The sequence below is a fragment of the Carcharodon carcharias genome, chromosome 12 (genome assembly GCF_017639515.1).
Source record: "Carcharodon carcharias isolate sCarCar2 chromosome 12, sCarCar2.pri, whole genome shotgun sequence".
NCBI classification, from domain to species: domain Eukaryota; kingdom Metazoa; phylum Chordata; class Chondrichthyes; order Lamniformes; family Lamnidae; genus Carcharodon; species Carcharodon carcharias.
This window is the reverse complement of record NC_054478.1, coordinates 77989959-78007463: the sequence shown is the minus strand read 5'-3', so window position 1 is coordinate 78007463 and position 17505 is coordinate 77989959. Positions and strand designations below refer to the sequence as shown.

General features: G+C 41.5%; 1 protein-coding gene across 6 annotated transcripts in view; it reads left to right on the top strand.

The window, feature by feature from the left end:
- The window catches only part of ubr3 (ubiquitin protein ligase E3 component n-recognin 3), a 345071-nt gene that overhangs the window by 135835 nt on the left and 191731 nt on the right, over positions 1–17505 (top strand). For 4 of the 6 annotated variants that reach the window (XM_041201112.1, XM_041201111.1, XM_041201117.1 and 1 more), the window contains 2 exons: positions 3713–3883; positions 17038–17070. In XM_041201112.1, coding sequence (XP_041057046.1) covers positions 3713–3883; positions 17038–17070 — 204 coding nt within the window. The remainder of the gene's footprint in view (positions 1–3712; positions 3884–17037; positions 17071–17505) is intronic. The other 2 variants (XM_041201114.1, XM_041201113.1) reach the window with 1 other exon arrangement.

The following is a 17505-nucleotide window of genomic DNA, read 5'->3' as shown; positions in this document are numbered from 1 at the left end:
CTATTTCCACCTCCATAACATTGCCCCACCTTAACTCATCTGCTGTTGAAGCCCTCATCCATGTCTTTTTTTACCTCTAGACTTGACTATTCTAATGGATTCCTGGTTGGCCTCCCACATTCTACCCTTTGTAAACTTGATGTCATCTAAAACTCCATTGCCCGTGTGCTTTTTTGCTCCAAGTCCTGTACCCATTGCCCTTGTGCTGACTGACCTATGTAGGTTCCTGGTTAAGCAACACCTCAATTTTAAAATTCTCACCCTTGTTTTCAAATCCCTCCATCGCCTCACTCTTCCGTTCCCCTATAATCTCCAGCCCTGCACCAGTCTAATTCTGGCCTCTTGATTTTAATTGCTCCATCATTGGTGACCATGCCTTCAGTTGATTAGGCTCTAAGCCCTTGAATTCCCCCTCTATCTCTCTACCTTGATTTATTTCTTTAACATGCTTCTAAAAACCTACCGTGTTGACCATACTTTTGTCATCTGGCCTAATACTTCCTTATGTGGCCTGGCGTCATATTTTATAATATCCTTTTGAAGCACTTTGGGATGTTTTATCATGTTAAAGGTGCTATATAAATACAAGTTATTGTCATTATAGATTCAATAAATTAATAGTTCTGCTTTTTGAAATGTCAATTTCAGTCCATTGCATCCTATGACATTGCTGTTACTTGTATTATCTTTTCACTTTGAATAAGCTTTTGTTTTCAAAAAGTGCTGATTCAAAATTACTCAAGTATCTAAACTAATACTTCCGTTAATTTCTTTGAAGCGATTTAAATAAATGGCAATGTCACTAATGCAGTGATGAATATTTGTGGGCACTTGGTAATTCTGTGCCAGTCATACAATACAACAATGGGTCAAACCATTTCTTTTATGCCAAAGGGCTGATGTTGCTTCTTAAATCCAGAAACCACTGATCACTTAATCAACTGAACAATTGAAATGTTGTAGCTCATGAAGCATGGATATGGCGCCATAAGTGATTGCTACTGGACTAATAATATAGAATCCAAATATTGCTGTAGTAATCTTTTGAGTATTTTAATATCTGTATATGAGAAAAACAAAGCAGTTATAAAATATTGTTTGATGCTATGGTATTAATTATGTCGAGGGAGCTCCGGATTTGTTTATTCTACCTTTCCCCTTTGTAGGAATATGCTTTGAATGTGTCTGAACTATCTCCTCTTTAAAGGAAGCCCATTGTTTAGTAATCATTTTGCCTGCCAACCTTTGATTCCAATTTAACTAACCCAGATCCATTTCACACCATTGAAGTTGGATTTCCCTCAGTTAATTATTTTTACTCTCGATTGCTCCTTGTCCTTTTCCATAGCTGACGCAAATCTTACAGTACAATGATCACTGTCCCCTAAATGCTCCCCTATTGACACTTGATCCACTTGGCCCAGCTTATTCCCAAGAACCAGGTCTAGCAGTGCCTCCTTTCTCATTGGATTGGAAACATAACTGCTGTAGAAAATTTTCCTGAACACAATCTAGGAATTCTTGCCCCTCTTTGCCCTTTACACTACTACTGTCCCAGTCTATATTCGGTTAATTAAAGTCCCCCTTCATATCAACTCGATGATTCTTACACCTCTGTAATTTTCTTCCAAATTTGTTCCTCTGCATCTTTCCCACTGGTGATCTATAGATTACAGGGAGCAATGAAATTGCACCTTCTTTGTTCCTTAGCTCTAGCCAAATAGATTCTGTCCCTGACCCTTCTGGGACACCCTCTCTCTCTCTCTCTCTCTCTCTCTCTCGCTCCAGCACTGCAATGTTCTCCTTAATCAATACTGCCTTCCCTTCCTCCTATCTTTCTTGGATATTTAATACACAGTTCTGCCCTTCTTTGAACCAAGCCATTGCTATAGCCATGATATCACATTTCCACATGGAAATGTGTGTGTGTGTAACTTGCTAATCTAATTTACCATACCCCGTGTATTCACATACATGCACAATATTCCTGATTTAGACTTTATTACTTTCTGCCTTACTCTGAACACATCTAATACCTTACTATTTCCTACTCTAATGCGATCTGTCTCTCCCAGTATTCTGTGCACCTTGCAATTCCTCTCTGATATTACCTCCCTGGTTTCCACACCCCTGCCAAGTTAGTTTAAATCCTCTCCAGTTGCACTAGCAAATTGCCCTGCAAGGAAGTCAGTCTCAGCTTTGTTTTGATGCAACTTGTCCTTTCAGAACGCTTCACGCTTCAGAGAATGCTTGCAATGTTTTCTGGAAAGCGAAATAAATGCCCATTTGAAAGTTCAAATCAGATTAGCATAAATGTGCTTATGCTTAATTTCACAATTATTGCATCTCTTTTCGCTTTGCTACAGATGCTGTGCACATTGAAATAAAAACCTGATTTGGAATTGTTTTTTTTAAATTATTTTATTTAAAACTTATGGAGGAACAAAATGGCAGATGAAAATTTCTTCAAAACTGTATGGATTGTTTCACTTTATTTTTAGTAAACTCTCCTGTCTGGCTATTCGACATCATTGATTGTACCCATAAATCTTTTGTAGTTTTCTCAGTTTTCTAGCCACTCACCTTGGTTTTGATTCATATATTCATTGCCTCTTAAATTCTTTTTATCACTGTTTTATTTTGCATCAGTGAACTAAGTGTGGCAGAGAAATGTTGTGATAGGATTTCCCATTATTAATATTACATATGCGAGTGATTAAGCTATGAGTCAAAGCTTGATGTAGAGACTGTTAGTTAGGACTTTTAGTATATTACTAGCAGATGAATTTCTTGACCTTGATACAAGCAAGACTTTGTGCAGATTTTATGAATGGCTTTTAATTTATCCTGAATTAATATCCTGAGTGCAGTGAGAGGTGTTAAATGCTGAACTATTACTGCCTGGCACTGTAATCTTGCAATTTTGTTTCACAAAAAAGATGTTTTGGATTGACATAATCTATTCCTTTGAGTATCTTAGGTAATTAAAGGGTTAGAGGCAGCATGGATACAAAAATTGCTGAAGGACAGAACGTAGAGAAGTTTTGTGAATGTTTTTTAGAGACTGGAGGGAAATATACTCTGATGTTCTCTAGGGTTCTTTATTAGGGCCACTACTCTTTTAAATATATATTATCTACCTAGACTTGGGTATGCAGTGCAGAATTTACAGATGATACAAAGCTTGAAAATGTAGTAAACAATGAGAAAGGTAGTAATAAACTTCAAGATGGCAAACTGGTGAAATGGGCAAATGCAATTTAATGCAGAAAATGCAAAATGATATATTTTGCTAGGAAGAATGGGGATAAACATGTAAAATAAATGGTACAATTTTAAAGGCACTGCAGGAACAGAGACTTGGTGCTGTAAGTGTACAAATCTTTGAAGGTGGCAGACGAGTTAAGGCTGAAAAAAGCATTTTACATAAATTTTAGAATATGTTTATGACTTTCACGTGGTCTCAACGTTTTGAAACTTCATGGTCTCCATGTCACAAGCTAAGCCTGTTGTGAAAACTTAGCCCTAATTATGGATGTAGAACGGGTGTTTTTTTAAATTAATACTTCAAAGATGTGTCACCTATAAGTGCAAAGTGTGACTTTGGCTCCAGTGTTTAATATTATGCTATAGCTATCAAATGCAAGTCAGTTATGTTTAACTATGTTTATTGAAAGAACTTAGTTAAGCTTATAATGAAATTTCCTTGTAGGAAATGCTTGGTGAAGAGCGATGTTCTGATAGTTGGTTTCATGGAACCAACATAGCAACAAATCTGCATCATATCATTAACTACGTGCGAGTCAGACTTCCAGAGACGGCACCTGAAGTGACCAGGGAACTACCTGCCAGTACTAGCTCCGATGCCTCTTCTTTTGTACAGGTTAGTGTGTAATAAGTTGAGATGGTTCAGCATTACATTTTCCAACAGTTATTTAGAAATAACAAAGTTAATAATGTCTTCACAAGTATTGTGCTTACAGTTTATATCATTTGTGTGACCCACGCATGGCTGTTGATCTGTTCCTAATGCTTGCATGGACCATAAAATAAATTCACTTTGTATTGATTTTGTAAGTTTTGATAGATAATAAAATTATAATCCAATATTACCTCCTAAGATTTTTGTTCATGTAAAGTGTAGAGAGGACTTTAAATAAAATTGTGGCAGGGGGTGGGGGCTTTCAGGTGAGGGGAAATCTAACAAGAAATGCCAAGGCAATAGTACGGACTAGCGATACAGATAATAGTAATCAGAGTGTGACGGGAAGGGCAGAGCATACAGACATGAGTGCACCAGCAAATATGGTCAGAGTAGAGAAAAATGGACATAAACCATCGGGGAGGGGCAGGTGTTCAGGTGAAGTGAGATTTAGAAATCCAAAGATAAAAGTTGATGCAATAGAAAAGTGTGTCAATGTGGGTAAAGACAAGCTGAGTGGGACGGGAAGGGGGCAGAGAGCTTAATGGTAATAGTGTATCAAAGAGTAAGGCCTATGCAGGAAATAGTAGTAAAAAATAAAATTGAATGTGCAGACCATCCGCAATAAGATAGATGAAACTAGATAGAGGGGGGAAGGATTCTGGAGAGGGGATACATAGGCTTACAAAGCAAAAGGATATGACAACATTGTAGGGCAGCTGTTTTGGCAATCATGCCCAAAGTGTGACAGGAAAGGTCAGAGTGTATAAACATTAAAAAAAGCAGTAAATAAGGTCAAAGGGCGAAAAATGGTAAAAAGGCAAAATTAATGGCTCTTCAATATACATAGTATTCGGAACAAGATAAATGAATAAACAACACAAATAGAGGTTAATGGGTATGATATAGCCATTACGGAGACATGGTTACAAGGAGATCAAAGCTGGGAACTAAATATTCAGGGGTATGTGACTTTTCAAAAGAACAGGCAGGAAGGAAAGGGTGGTGGGGTAGCTTTGTTAGTATGAGATGGAATAAGTATAATAGCAAGAAAGGATCTTGGATCGGAAGATGTAGAATCCATATAGAGGTGAGAAATAACAAGGGGAAGAAGACACTGGTGGGAGTAGTCGATAGGCCCCCTGACAGTAGCTATACTGAAGGACAAAGAATAAATCAGGAGATAATGAGGGCATGTAAAAACAAAAGGCAGTACATTATCATGGGTGTCTTTAATCTTCATGTAGATTGGGAAAATCAAATTTGCAGAGGTAGCCACAACGAAGAATTCGTAGAGTATTCGGGACAGTGCCCTAGAACAATATGTTGTGAATCCAACCAAGGATCAAGCTATTTTGGATCTAGTACAATCTAATGAGGCAGGTTTAATAAATGATCTGAGTAAAAGATCCCTGAGGAAACAGTGACCATAACATGGTAGAATTTAGCATTCAGTGTGGGAGTGAGAAACTTGGGTTGGAAACAACTGTGCAAAACTTAAATAAGGGTAATTACAAAGGACTGAGGGCAGAGTTGGTTGAAGTGGACTGGAAAAGGAGTTCCGCAGAAAAGACGGTTGATGAATAATGATGGATGTTTAAGAAAATAGTTCATGACTCACAACAAAGATATAACCCAGTAAGAAAGAAGAATTCTAGGCATGGGATAAACCAAGGAAGTTAAGGATGGTATCAAATTGAAAGAAAAAACACACAATGTAGCAAAGATTAGTGGTAAGCCAGAGGAGTGGGAAAGTTTTAAAAACCAACAAAAGATGACCAAACAAGTAATACAGAGGGAGAAAATAAATTTTGAGTAAACTAGCAAGTAATATAAAAATCGACAGTAAGAGCTTCTTTAAATATATAAAAAGGAAAAGAGAGGCCAAATTGAACATAGGCCCCTTAGAGAATGAGGCTGGGGAAATAATAATGGGGAACCAGGAAATGACAGAGGAGTTGAATAAATATTTTGCATCAGTCTTCACGATTGAAAACATTAGTAGCATTCCAAAATAACTAAATAATCAAGGATCAAAAGGGGTGGGGGGGGGGAAGGAAATAAATACAATAACTATCACCAGAGATAAAGTACTAGGGAAGCTAATAGGGCTAAAGGCTGTTAAGTCCCCTGGACCTGATGGATTGCATCCTAGGGTATTAAAGGAAGTAGCTACAGAGGATGCACTGGTAGTAATCTTCCAAGAATCCTTAGATTCTGAAGTAGTCCCAGAGGATTGGACAACTACCAATGTAATACCCTTTTAGAAAAAAGGAGGGAGACAGAAAAAACAGGTTACTATAGGCCAGTTAGCTTAACATCCATCACTGGGAAAACGTTAGAGTATATTATAAAGGATGTAGTAACAGAGCATTTAGAAATGCATAATATAATCAAGCACAGTCCGCATGGCTTCATGAAGGGGAAATCATGCCTGACAAATTTACTAGAATTCTTTTGAGGAGGTAACAGGCAGGATAGATAAAGGGAACCAGCAGATATAATATGTTTGGATTTCCAAAAGGTGTTTGCTAAGATACCGCACATAAGGCTACTTAATAAGATAAGAGCCCATGGTGTTGGGGGTAGTATATTAGCATGGATAGAGGATTGGCTAGTTAATAGGAGACAGAGTTAGGATAAGGGGGTCATTTTCAGAATGACAACCTGTAACTAGTGGAGTGCCACAGGGATCAGTGCCAGGGCCACAGTTATTTACAATATATATCAATGACTTGGACGAGGGAAGTGAATGTACTATCACCAAGTTTGTGAATGATACAAAAGTAAGTGGGAAGGCAAGCGGTGAGGATGGCGGGAGCCTACAGAAAGATAGAGACAGGTTAAGTGAGTGGGCAAAAACTTGGCAGATGGAATATAATATGGGAAAATGTGTGGTTATGCACTTTGGCAGGATGAATAGAGGAGCTGAATATTATTTAAATGGAGAAAGACTGCAGAAAGCTGCAGCACAGAAGGATTTGGGGGTCCTCATGCATGAATCACAAAAAGCTAACATACAAGTTCAGCAGGTAATAGGGAAGGCAAATAGAATGTTGGCCTTTATTTCAAAGGGAATGAAGTATACAAATAGGGAAGCTTTGTTAAAACAAGGCACTAGTCAGACCAGTACTTGGAACAGTTTTGGTCCTCTTATCTAAGGAAAGATATACTGGCATTGGAGGCAGATCCTAGGTATGGAGGGATTTTCTTATGAGGAGAGGTTGAGTAGGGTGGGCATGTACTTATTGGAGTTTAGATGAGAGGCGACCTTATTGAAACATAAAAGATTCTTAGGGGGCTCGACAGGGTAGATGTTGGGAGGTTGTTTCCTCTTGAGAGACCAGAGGGCATAATCTGAGTCAGGGGTTGCCCATTTAAGACAGATGAGGAGGAATTTCTTCTGAGGATAGTGAATCTATGGAATTCTTTACCACAGAGGGCTGTAGAGGCTGGGACATTACATATATTCAAGGCAGAGATAGGCAGACTTTTAATCAGTAAGGGAATCAAAGGTTACGGGGAAAAGGCAGGAAAGTGGAGTTGAGGATTATCAGATCAGCCATGATTTCATGGAATGATGGAGCAAACCTGATGGGCCGAATGGCCTACTTATGCTCCCATGTCTTATGTTCTTAATTAGTGGCACAAATTGAGATAAATGGTTTAGATCTAATTCCCATCACATGCTTACAAGGTGACCAAGGTTAGGAAATAAATATTCCAAGCTATTACAACATGTGTTACAACATTTTGAAAAGATAGGCAGAATGGAAAGGAGGAGGGTTAGCCCTGACAATGAAGAATGATATAAAGACAGTACGAAAGGATCAGGGCTCAGAAAATCAAGTAGAATCAGGATTGGTGGAGATTAGGAATAGCAAGGGTCGTTTGCAGACAATACAAGACTAGGTGGGAATGCAAGAAGACAGGTTGAGTCAGTGGGCAACAAGGTGGCAGATGGAGTATAATGTAGGGAAGTGTGAGGTTATTCATTTTAATAGAGTAGGAAAGCACAATATTTTGTAAAAGGTGTGAAACTTGTAAATGTTGATGTTCGGAGAGACTTGGGTGTACTCGTACAAGGAACACAAAAAGTTAGCACGGAGGTATAGCAAGCAACAAGGAAAGCAAATACCATGTTGGCCTTTATTGCAAGAGGTTTGGAGCACAAGAATAAAGAGGTCTTGCTACATTGTACAGGGCTTTGGTGAGAGCACATCTGGACTACTGTGTGCACTTTTGGTCTCCATATTTAAGGAAGGATATACTTGCACTGGAGGCAGCACAGTGAAGGATCACTAGTTTGATCCCTGGGATGAGAGGGTTGTCCTCTGATGAGAATCTGCGTAAATTGGCCTGTATTCTCTGGAGTTTAGAAGAATGAGAAATGATCTCATTGAAATGTTCAAGATTGTGAAAGAGCTTGACAAGTTAGATAGTGAGAGGTTGTTTCCTCTGGCTGGGGAATCTAGAACAAGGAAGCGCAAGTTCCGGATAAGGGGCCAATCATTTAGGACTGATTTGAGAAATGTGTTTACTCAAAGGGTTGTGAATCTTTAGAATTCTCTGTCCCAGAGAGTTGTGGATGCACCATTATTGAATATATTTAAGGCAGACAAAGACAGATGTTTGGTTTCTCGGGGGATCAAGGGACGTGGGAGCAGGTGAGAAAGTGGAGCTGAGGTCGCATATGAGCCATGATCAAAATGAATGGCGGAACAGGCCATTATGGTCTTCTGCTCCTATATCTTATGTTCATATGGTACTTTAGCAATTACATGCTCCTAGTTTTTTTTTCAAGGTGATAAATTACACTGAATGATCTGTTGAAGGTAGAAGATGACAGGACTTAGTGTGTGTGCATCTTATCTGTTGCACCGTACTCCAGCTGAAGTCTAATAGACAAAGGAACAGTATTTAGAAACCAGCTGTACCAAATCAGTTAAATAGTGATTGATATGTAAGGTACTGGCTTATTTATTATTGATGATCAAAAGATTAGAATGAAGAGTGAGTCTGTTGATCTTTTTTCTGCCTTCAATTTGACAAGTTTATTCTTCTTCACTCAAAGTACAGATTGTTTTGCAATTCATACTTTTGCTCTTACAACCACTGAAGACTTTTGCACCCATTTTGACTTAAGTAAAAATAGCTGGAAAAACTCAGGTCTGACAGCATCTGCGGAGAGGAATATAGTTAACGAGTCCGTATGACTCTTCATCAGAACAGTCATACGTTCTCGAAACATTAACTGTATTCCTCTTCGCAGATGCTGTCAGACCTGTTGAATTTTTCCAGCTATTTTTGTTTTTGTTTCAGATTTCCAGCATCTGCAGTATTTTGCTTTTGACTTATGAGTAAACCTAATACATCAACTTGGGGCACTTCATTAAGACATTCTTATTAAAAGTCACTTTTGCCTTTCAACTAGTCTATTTACAATTGTTCCATCACCTGTGGCCAGACTTTAATGGATAATTAAAATTGACCTTTAACTTCACATTTTTTATATAAATATAATGATATTGCCTTTTAACCTTGTATCTAGAATATAGACATTCTTTGTAAATCACTGATTTGCTTTTATGAAGTTATCCTTTTTCAACAGCAACAACTTGTGCACATGTATAGCGCCTTTAACATAGTAAAATCATAGCACTATGAAACAGAATTTGACACTGAGCCACATAAGGAGACACCAGGCAGATGATCAAAATTTTTTTGTCAAAGAGGTAGGTCTTAAGGAACATTTTGAAGGGTGCAAAGAGGTTGAGCGGTTTGCAGAGGGAATTCTAGATTCCTGGCAGTTGAAGGCATGGTAGCCGATGGTGGAGAAATTAAAATTGGGAATTGGTAACCAGAATTGGAGGAGCACAGTTATCTTTTATGGATGGAGAAAGTTACAGAGGTAGGAAAGGGCAAGGCCATGGAGGGAATTGAAAACCAGAATGTGAAATTTAAAATTGTTGCTCAATTGGGAACCGGTGTATTTAAGTGAGCATAGGGGTGATTGGTTAATGGCACCTGATGTGAGTTAGGACAGCTAAAGTCCTTTGTGGAAATCCTATTTCATTTTTATTAGAAGTTTGAATGAACAAGGCACCAAGGATTTGCCACTGTCTCAAAAGCTGTAAGGATCAAATAATGAAAGTTCAAAATTTAATTTATTTTTAAATACACACTCCAGAGCTAGAGGTGGAAGTGCTTGTCTGTACTTCGGACTTTCAAAAAAAAATCTTGTAGCATTTTCCCTCACTTGTGTGTCAAGTTTAGTGTATCAATTCAGATATTGCCTTTTAGCACTATCTGTATTTATTTTTGAGTTGGAATTTATGAATACTATATACATATATATATTAAATAAATGCAGATCTTCCCATGTGAGGAACCATTCCTGAACTAAAAGAGCAAATTTGAGACCTGACAAACCTTGTTCAAAGACAACAACTTATGGTAAAGTCACTATATAAACACAATAAAACATCCTATGGTGCTTCACAATAACATTCTTAAACAAAATTAGACACCAAGCCACATGAGCTATTGACCAGAATGTTACCAGCCCTTTGGCAATGGTCTAGGAGGAAGGAAGGCTGACAAAATGGTATGGGAAGGCATTGGGGTGTGCTCAAATCTTCCCACTGCCATGCCGTTTTCCAGTAGTGAGAAAGCAGGCAGATTGGCTACTCATTCGGAGCCTAATTGAACCACTGAAGTGATTAATTAAGGGCCACTTCCCAATTCCAGAAGCATCTGTCCAAGTGAAACTTCATGGCCTTTCATCAGCTTGGGTGAGGTGGGCTCCTTTTTCGGGCACTCTTGACCCATAAAGGGTTCCTCCCCCATAGTGTTGGCAGTCTCCACGACAGTGGCATCACCTGTGCGGTGAGATCCCCACCATCCCTGATTGTAGGGTCTGCCTTCCTGGTGTCCCCTTTCCCAAATACCCCTCTTCAAGGGGACCTGGCCAAAAAGGCACCTTCTCTATGGAGTTGTTTTGATTGGGTCAGCAGCTCTTGGGGATGGGCCACCATCCTTAATTGGGAGGTGGCCCCAGTGGTGAACACACAATTGGCTATCACAGGGAATGCCTCAACAAAAATAGAATTACCTGGAAAAACTCAGCAGGTCTGGCAGCATCGGCAGAGAAGAAAAGAGTTGACATTTCAAGTCCTCATGACCCTTCAACTGAACTAGGTGAATCCAAGGAAGGGGTGAAATATAAGCTGGTTTAAGGTGTGTGGGGGAGGGGAGAGAAGTGGAGGGGGTTGGTGTGGTTGTAGGGACAAACAAGCAGTGATAGAGGCAGATCATCAAAAGATGTCACAGACAACAGAACAAAAGAACACATAGGTGTTGAAGTTGGTGATATTATCTAAACAAATGTGCTAATTAAGAATGGATGGTAGGGCACTCAAGGTATAGCTCTAGTGGGGGTGGGGGGAGCATAAAAGATTTAAAAGTATTTAAAAATAATGAAAATAGGTGGGAAAAGAAAAATCTATATAATTTATTGGAAAAAACAAAAGGAAGGGGGAAGAAACAGAAAAGGGGTGGGGATGGAAGAGGGAGGTCAAGACCTAAAGTTGTTAAATTCAATATTCGGTCCGGAAGGCTGTAAAGTGCCTAGTCAGAAGATGAGGTGTTGTTGTTCCAGTTTGCGTTGGGCTTCACTGGAACAATGCAGCAAGCCAAGGACAGACATGTGGGCAAGAGAGCAGCGTGGAGTGTTAAAATGGCAAGCGACAGGGAGGTTTGGGTCATTCTTGTGGACCAGACCGCAGGTGTTCTGCAAAGCGGTCGCCCAGTTTCCGTTTGGTCTCTCCAATGTAGAGGAGACCACATTGGGAGAAACGAATGCAGTAGACTAAGTTGGGGGAAATGCAAGTGAAATGCTGCTTCACTTGAAAGGAGTGTTTGGGCCCTTGGACGGTGAGGAGAGAGGAAGTGAAGGGGCAGGTGTTACATCTTTTGTGTGGGCATGGGGTGGTGCCATAGGAGGGGGTTGAGTAGGGGGTGATGGAGGAGTGGACCAGGGTGTCCCGGAAGGAATGATCCCTACGGAATGCTGACAAGGGGGGGTGAAGGGAAGATGTGTTTGGTGGTGGCATCATGCTGGAGTTGGCGGAAATGGCGGAGGATGATCTTTTGAATGCAGAGGCTGGTGGGGTGATAAGTGAGGACAAGGGGGACCCTATCATTTTTCTGGGAGGGAGGAGAAGGCGTGAGGGCGGATGCACGGGAGATGGGCCGGACACGGTTGAGGGCCCTGTCAACGACCGTGGGTGGAAAATCTCGGTTAAGGAAGAAGGAGGACATTTCAGAGGAACTGTTTTTGAAGGTAGCATCATCGGAACAGATGCGACGGAGGCGAAGGAACTGAGAGAATGGGATGGAGTCCTTACAGGAAGCGGGGTGTGAGGAGCTGTAGTCGAGGTAGCTGTGAGAGTTGGGAGGTTTGTAATGGATATTGGTGGACAGTCTATCACCAGAAATTGAGACAGAGAGGTCAAGGAAGGGAAGGGATGTGTCAGAGATGGACCACATGAAAATGATGGAGGGGTGGAGATTGGAAGCAAAATTAATAAATTTTTCCAAGTCCCGATGAGAGCATGAAGCAGCACTGAAGTAATTATCGATGTACCGGAGAAAGAGTTGTGGAAGGGGGCCAGAGTAGGACTGGAACAAGGAATGCTCCACATACCCCATAAAGAGATAGGCATAGCTGGGGGCCCATGTGGGTACCCATAGCCACACCTTTTATTTGGAGGAAGTGAGAGGAGTTGAAGGAGAAATTGTTCAGTGTGAGAACAAGTTCAGCCAGACGGTGGAGAGTAGTGGTGGATGGGGATTGTTCGGACCTCTGTTCGAGGAAGAAGCTAAGGGCCCTCAGACCATCCTGGTGGGGGATGGAGGTGTAGAGGGATTGGACGTCCATGGTGAAGAGGAAGCGGTTGGGGCCAGGGAACTGGAAATCGTTGATGTGACATAAGGTGTCAGAGGAATCAGGGATGTAGGTGGGAAGGTACTGGACAAGAGGAGAGAGAAGGGAGTCAAGTTAACGAGAAATGAGTTCTTTGGGGCAGGAGCAAGCTGACACGATCGGTCTACCGGGACAGTTCTGTTTGTGGACTTTGGATAGGAGGTAGAAGCGGGCCATCCGAGGTTGGGCGACTATCAGGTTGGAAGCTGTGGGAGGAAGATCCCCAGAGGAGATGAGGTCAGTGACAGTCCTGGAAACAATGGCTTGATATTCAGTGTTGGGGTCATGGTCCAGGGAGAGGTAGGAGGAAGTGTCTGCGAGTTGATGCTCAGCCTCCGTGAGTTAGAGGTCAGTGCACCAGACAACAACAGCACCACCCTTGTCAGCGGGTTTGATGACAATTTCAGGGTTGGACCTGAGATAACGGAGTGCAGTGAGTTCAGAGAGCGGGATTAGAATGGGTGAGAGGAGCAGAGAAATTGAGACGACTAATGTCGCGCTGACAGTTCTCAATGAAAAGATCAAGAGAAGGTAAGAATCCAGAGGGAGGGGTCCAGGTGGAGGGAGAATATTGGAGGTGAGTGAAAGGATCCGTTGAACGGGGAGAGGACTCCTGCCCAAAGAAGTGACCCCAGAGACGAAGACGGCGGAAGAAGAGTTCAGCATCATGCCGAGCCCGAAATTCATTGAGGTGAGGGCGTAAGGGTATGAAACTAAGTCCTTTGCTGAGCACTGAATGTTCAGCATCGGAGAGGGGAAGGTCAGGGGATATAGTGAATACATGGCTGGGACTGGGATTGGAAGATGGGGTGGGGACGGAGGGACAGGCAGGGCTGGAGGGTCCTAGATGGGTGTCGGTGTCGATGAGTTGTTGGAGCTTGCGTTCCTTAGCACTTGAGAGAAAGAGAAAAAGTTTCTTGTTGAGGCGTCGGATGAGACGAAGAATAAAATGAAACTGGGGGCACGCGCAGCTTTGAAAAAGTGTATGGCGGTGCTGCTGGAGGGAGAGGTCGAGTGTGTTCATATGGCGGCGCATGGCACTGAGTGTGGATCTCAGAATGTGACGGGAACAGCAGTTCGAGAAACGTTTTATGTCCCGAAGATACCTGTAATCCTGGGTGGGTTCGAAGCGGGGTCTCCTCCTGTTTTCGACCCTGATGTTGGGACTTCAGCTATTAGATGACCTTGAGCTTAGTCAAAAAGATAGGTTTTAAGGGTTCCCTTAAGGGCAGAAAATAAGGTGGAGAGGTGTAGGGAAGTAGCTTAGGACCTAGGCAACAGAAGGTGCAGCCACCGATGTTAGAGCGATTAATGTTGGGAATGCTCAAGAGGACAGAATTAGAGCAGCCCTGATATGAAGGATTGTGAGACTGGAGGAGATTATAGGTGGAGAGGGGGGGCAAGACAATGGAGGGATGTGAAAACAAGGATGAGAATTTTAAAAATCAAGACTTTACTTGACTGGAGCCAATGAGGGTCAGCAAGTGCGGGGTTGATGGGGGAATGGGACTTGGTGCGATTTAAGACACGAGCAGCAGAGTTTTTGATGACCTCAAGTTTACAGAAGATGGAATGAGGGAGACCAACCAGAAGCACTTTGGAATAATAGAGTCTAGAGGTAATGAAGTCATGAACGAGGGCTCCAGCAGCAGATGAGCTGAGATGGGAGAAGATGGTCGATGTGACAGAGGTGGAAATAGGATCTCTTAGTAATGGCGTGAATATGAATTTGGAAACACTGAGCTGGATATAACGCCAAGGTTGCAAACAGAGTGACTTCATCTCTCTGTTTCTAGGAAGAGGGATGGAGTTGGTAGCTAGGGAACATAGTTTGGAACAGGGTCAGAAAGTGATGACTTTAGTCTTCTCAACATTTAGTTGGAAATTTCTGCTTTTCCAGTACTAGAAGTCAGATAAGCAGTCTTAAAGGAGTCGTGAGAGGTGGAGCTGGAGAAACATGTGAATTGTACATGTGAAAACTAATGCTGTGCTTTTGGATGATGTCACCCAGGGGCAGCATGTAGATGAGCAAAAGTCGGGGGTCAAGGATAGATTCTTGGGGAACATCAGAGGTAATGATGAGGAAACAGGAAGAAAAGCCATTGCAAGTGATTCTCTGGCTATGATTAGATAGATAAGAATGGAGCCAGGTGAGAGCAGTATCATCCAGTTGGACAATAGTGGACAGGCGTTGGGAGAGGATCGTGTGGTCAACCCTGTCAAAGGCTGCAGACAGGTTGAGGAAGGAAAATTTATCTTTGTCACAGTCTCACAGGAGGTCATTTGTGACTTTGATAAGAACTGTTTTGCAATTGTGAAAGGGGCAGAAAGCTAACTGGAGGGATTCAAAGATGGAGTTCTGGGAATGATAGAATGGATTTGGGAGGCAACAACAGTTTCAAGGACTTGGTCAGCACCATTATGTAATTGTCCATTAAGTGTTGTGCTGCAACTGCAAGAATTTAGGTGTTTTCATTTTTTTCCCTTTCTGTACTACTGCTGTTTTGTTTCTCTGCTTCATCATTCAAGCTGGAATGGGGAAGTATGGGCACAAATGCATATTCCCACACTTTTCTTGCTTAGTGGCACATAGTATTTCAGAACATTGGCCATTTCACTTCTTATCTCTCTCCTCCTCCTGCTGATGAAATCCTAATCAATGGTTTAAATGTTTTGGAATTGATTCCTTGAATACTAACTTCATGATGTCACTTTCTATGCCAGTGGCAAGCTCACATTCATACAGAACTTGTTAGGCTGATTGTCTTATCTGATAAAAAGAGGAAAGGCAGGAATCCTCGGTCCCTTGGAATGTGCGTCCTGCAACATGTGGGAACTCCAGGATGCTTCTTATGTCCTGGATGACTGCACGTGCAGGAAGTGTGGTCAGTTGGAGCAGTTTAAGCTTGATTAGCAGTTGGCTTCACTGCAGTGCACCCATGAGGCTGAGAGCTATGTAGATATCACATTTCTGGATGTGGTTTCCCTGCAGCTTAAGGGTTTGGAGACATAGAAATGACTGCCAGGCAGTCAAGGAGGACCAGGCAGATAGTGCAGGAAGTCCCTTGAGTACACCTCGCTCTCCAATCTCAATACTGGTGAGAGTGATAGTTCCAGGAGGGCAGTCAGAACCAACTCTACGGTACTGTGGCTGTCTCAGCTGTATGGGCACAAGAAAAAAATTGGAAAAGCAATAGTGATAGGGAATTTGATAGTGGAACAGATGTCACTGAGCGGCTGTAGAGCATTCTGAAGGTTGGGCCAGTGAGCATCCAGCAGTTGTGGTCCATGTCAGTACCAGCAATGTAGGTGCAAAAAGAGATGAGGCCCTGCAGACCGATTTTAGGGAGCTGGGAAGATTTGACCGCACACTGTAAAGAACAACACTGCATGAGCTGGCCATAACAGATCTACCAATGGATAATTGAGCCCTTGTGCCCCATGTGATGAATGAGTGGGAAGGTATTGAAAATAGGGAAAATAATTGTATAATAGACTAATGAAGAAATAGGTGTTGGAGTGGGTGGCAAGCCAAATGAGAGAGAGCTAGAAGTTGAAAGGGTGCCAGTGAGAGTTAGAGGAGTTGCTTGCCCTTGGGGGAGATAAAGATGATAAAAGGGTTAGGTTAAGGGGAGGAAATTGGCAGGGGCAACTAATTGGAAATTACCCTGAGGAAGTGTGCCTTGAGTAATGGCAGGGTCAAGAGGGTAGCATTGTGTTTTGAATAGAACTGATTAGTTGGAAGGTGATATTGATGGAGGAAGGCTGAGAAATCAGATTCTGCATTTGTGTTAGTCCACATTGTATTTTTGATTTCTGGCACCAGAAATAAAAATGGTTTCCCAAATAGATTATTGTGTTTGCTTAGAGAAGAATCTTTTGGACCCTTTCAATATCATACTGGGATTACCACACAGTAAGCTATGAACATTAAAAAAAAATCTTGGAACTATATTTGTCATCTCACCTGTACAGAATTTATATTCGGTAAGGTAGATGGAAGAAAACTGACACATCGTGGGGCATGCAAGGGTGCTTATATTTTTATTGAAAAGTGGTATCTGTTACTTTCAAAACTAACTATTCTATGCTTTGCAACAACTTTCATGTCTCTCTTCCTACATAATAGGGGTCAAGAAGGGCAACTACTCTCAACAGAGAGGTACTTCAATTTTTGTCTTGTTTTGAATAACCAATCTGTCAAAGAATTTGCGTGAAGTGTTGGAGAATTCACTTCCTGAATAGACATTCTGGAAGAAACAAAATTAATTCGAGTGTTGCTTAAAATTACCTTTTAACTCTTAAGTAAACCTAAAGGCACCAATTTACTGCCAGGGGTGTGTGGCCTGATTTTATCTCTCCAAGTGGCTGGGTTTTGACTGAATTTAAATCTTACTCATAGTTTTCCCCCTCCTAACCTGATTTTGTCCAGCTTGAAGCCTGTTGTTAAGCATACTTTGATTTCTGTAAGCTCAAATTGTTTGTCTGGTACTGATGCTTTTGCATGTTTTATTAAAGGAAAGCCATGGCTGATGGTTACACCATCAGAAAGAATAGGAATACTTTTTAACTTGCTGCTTGAATGTAAAATTGGGGT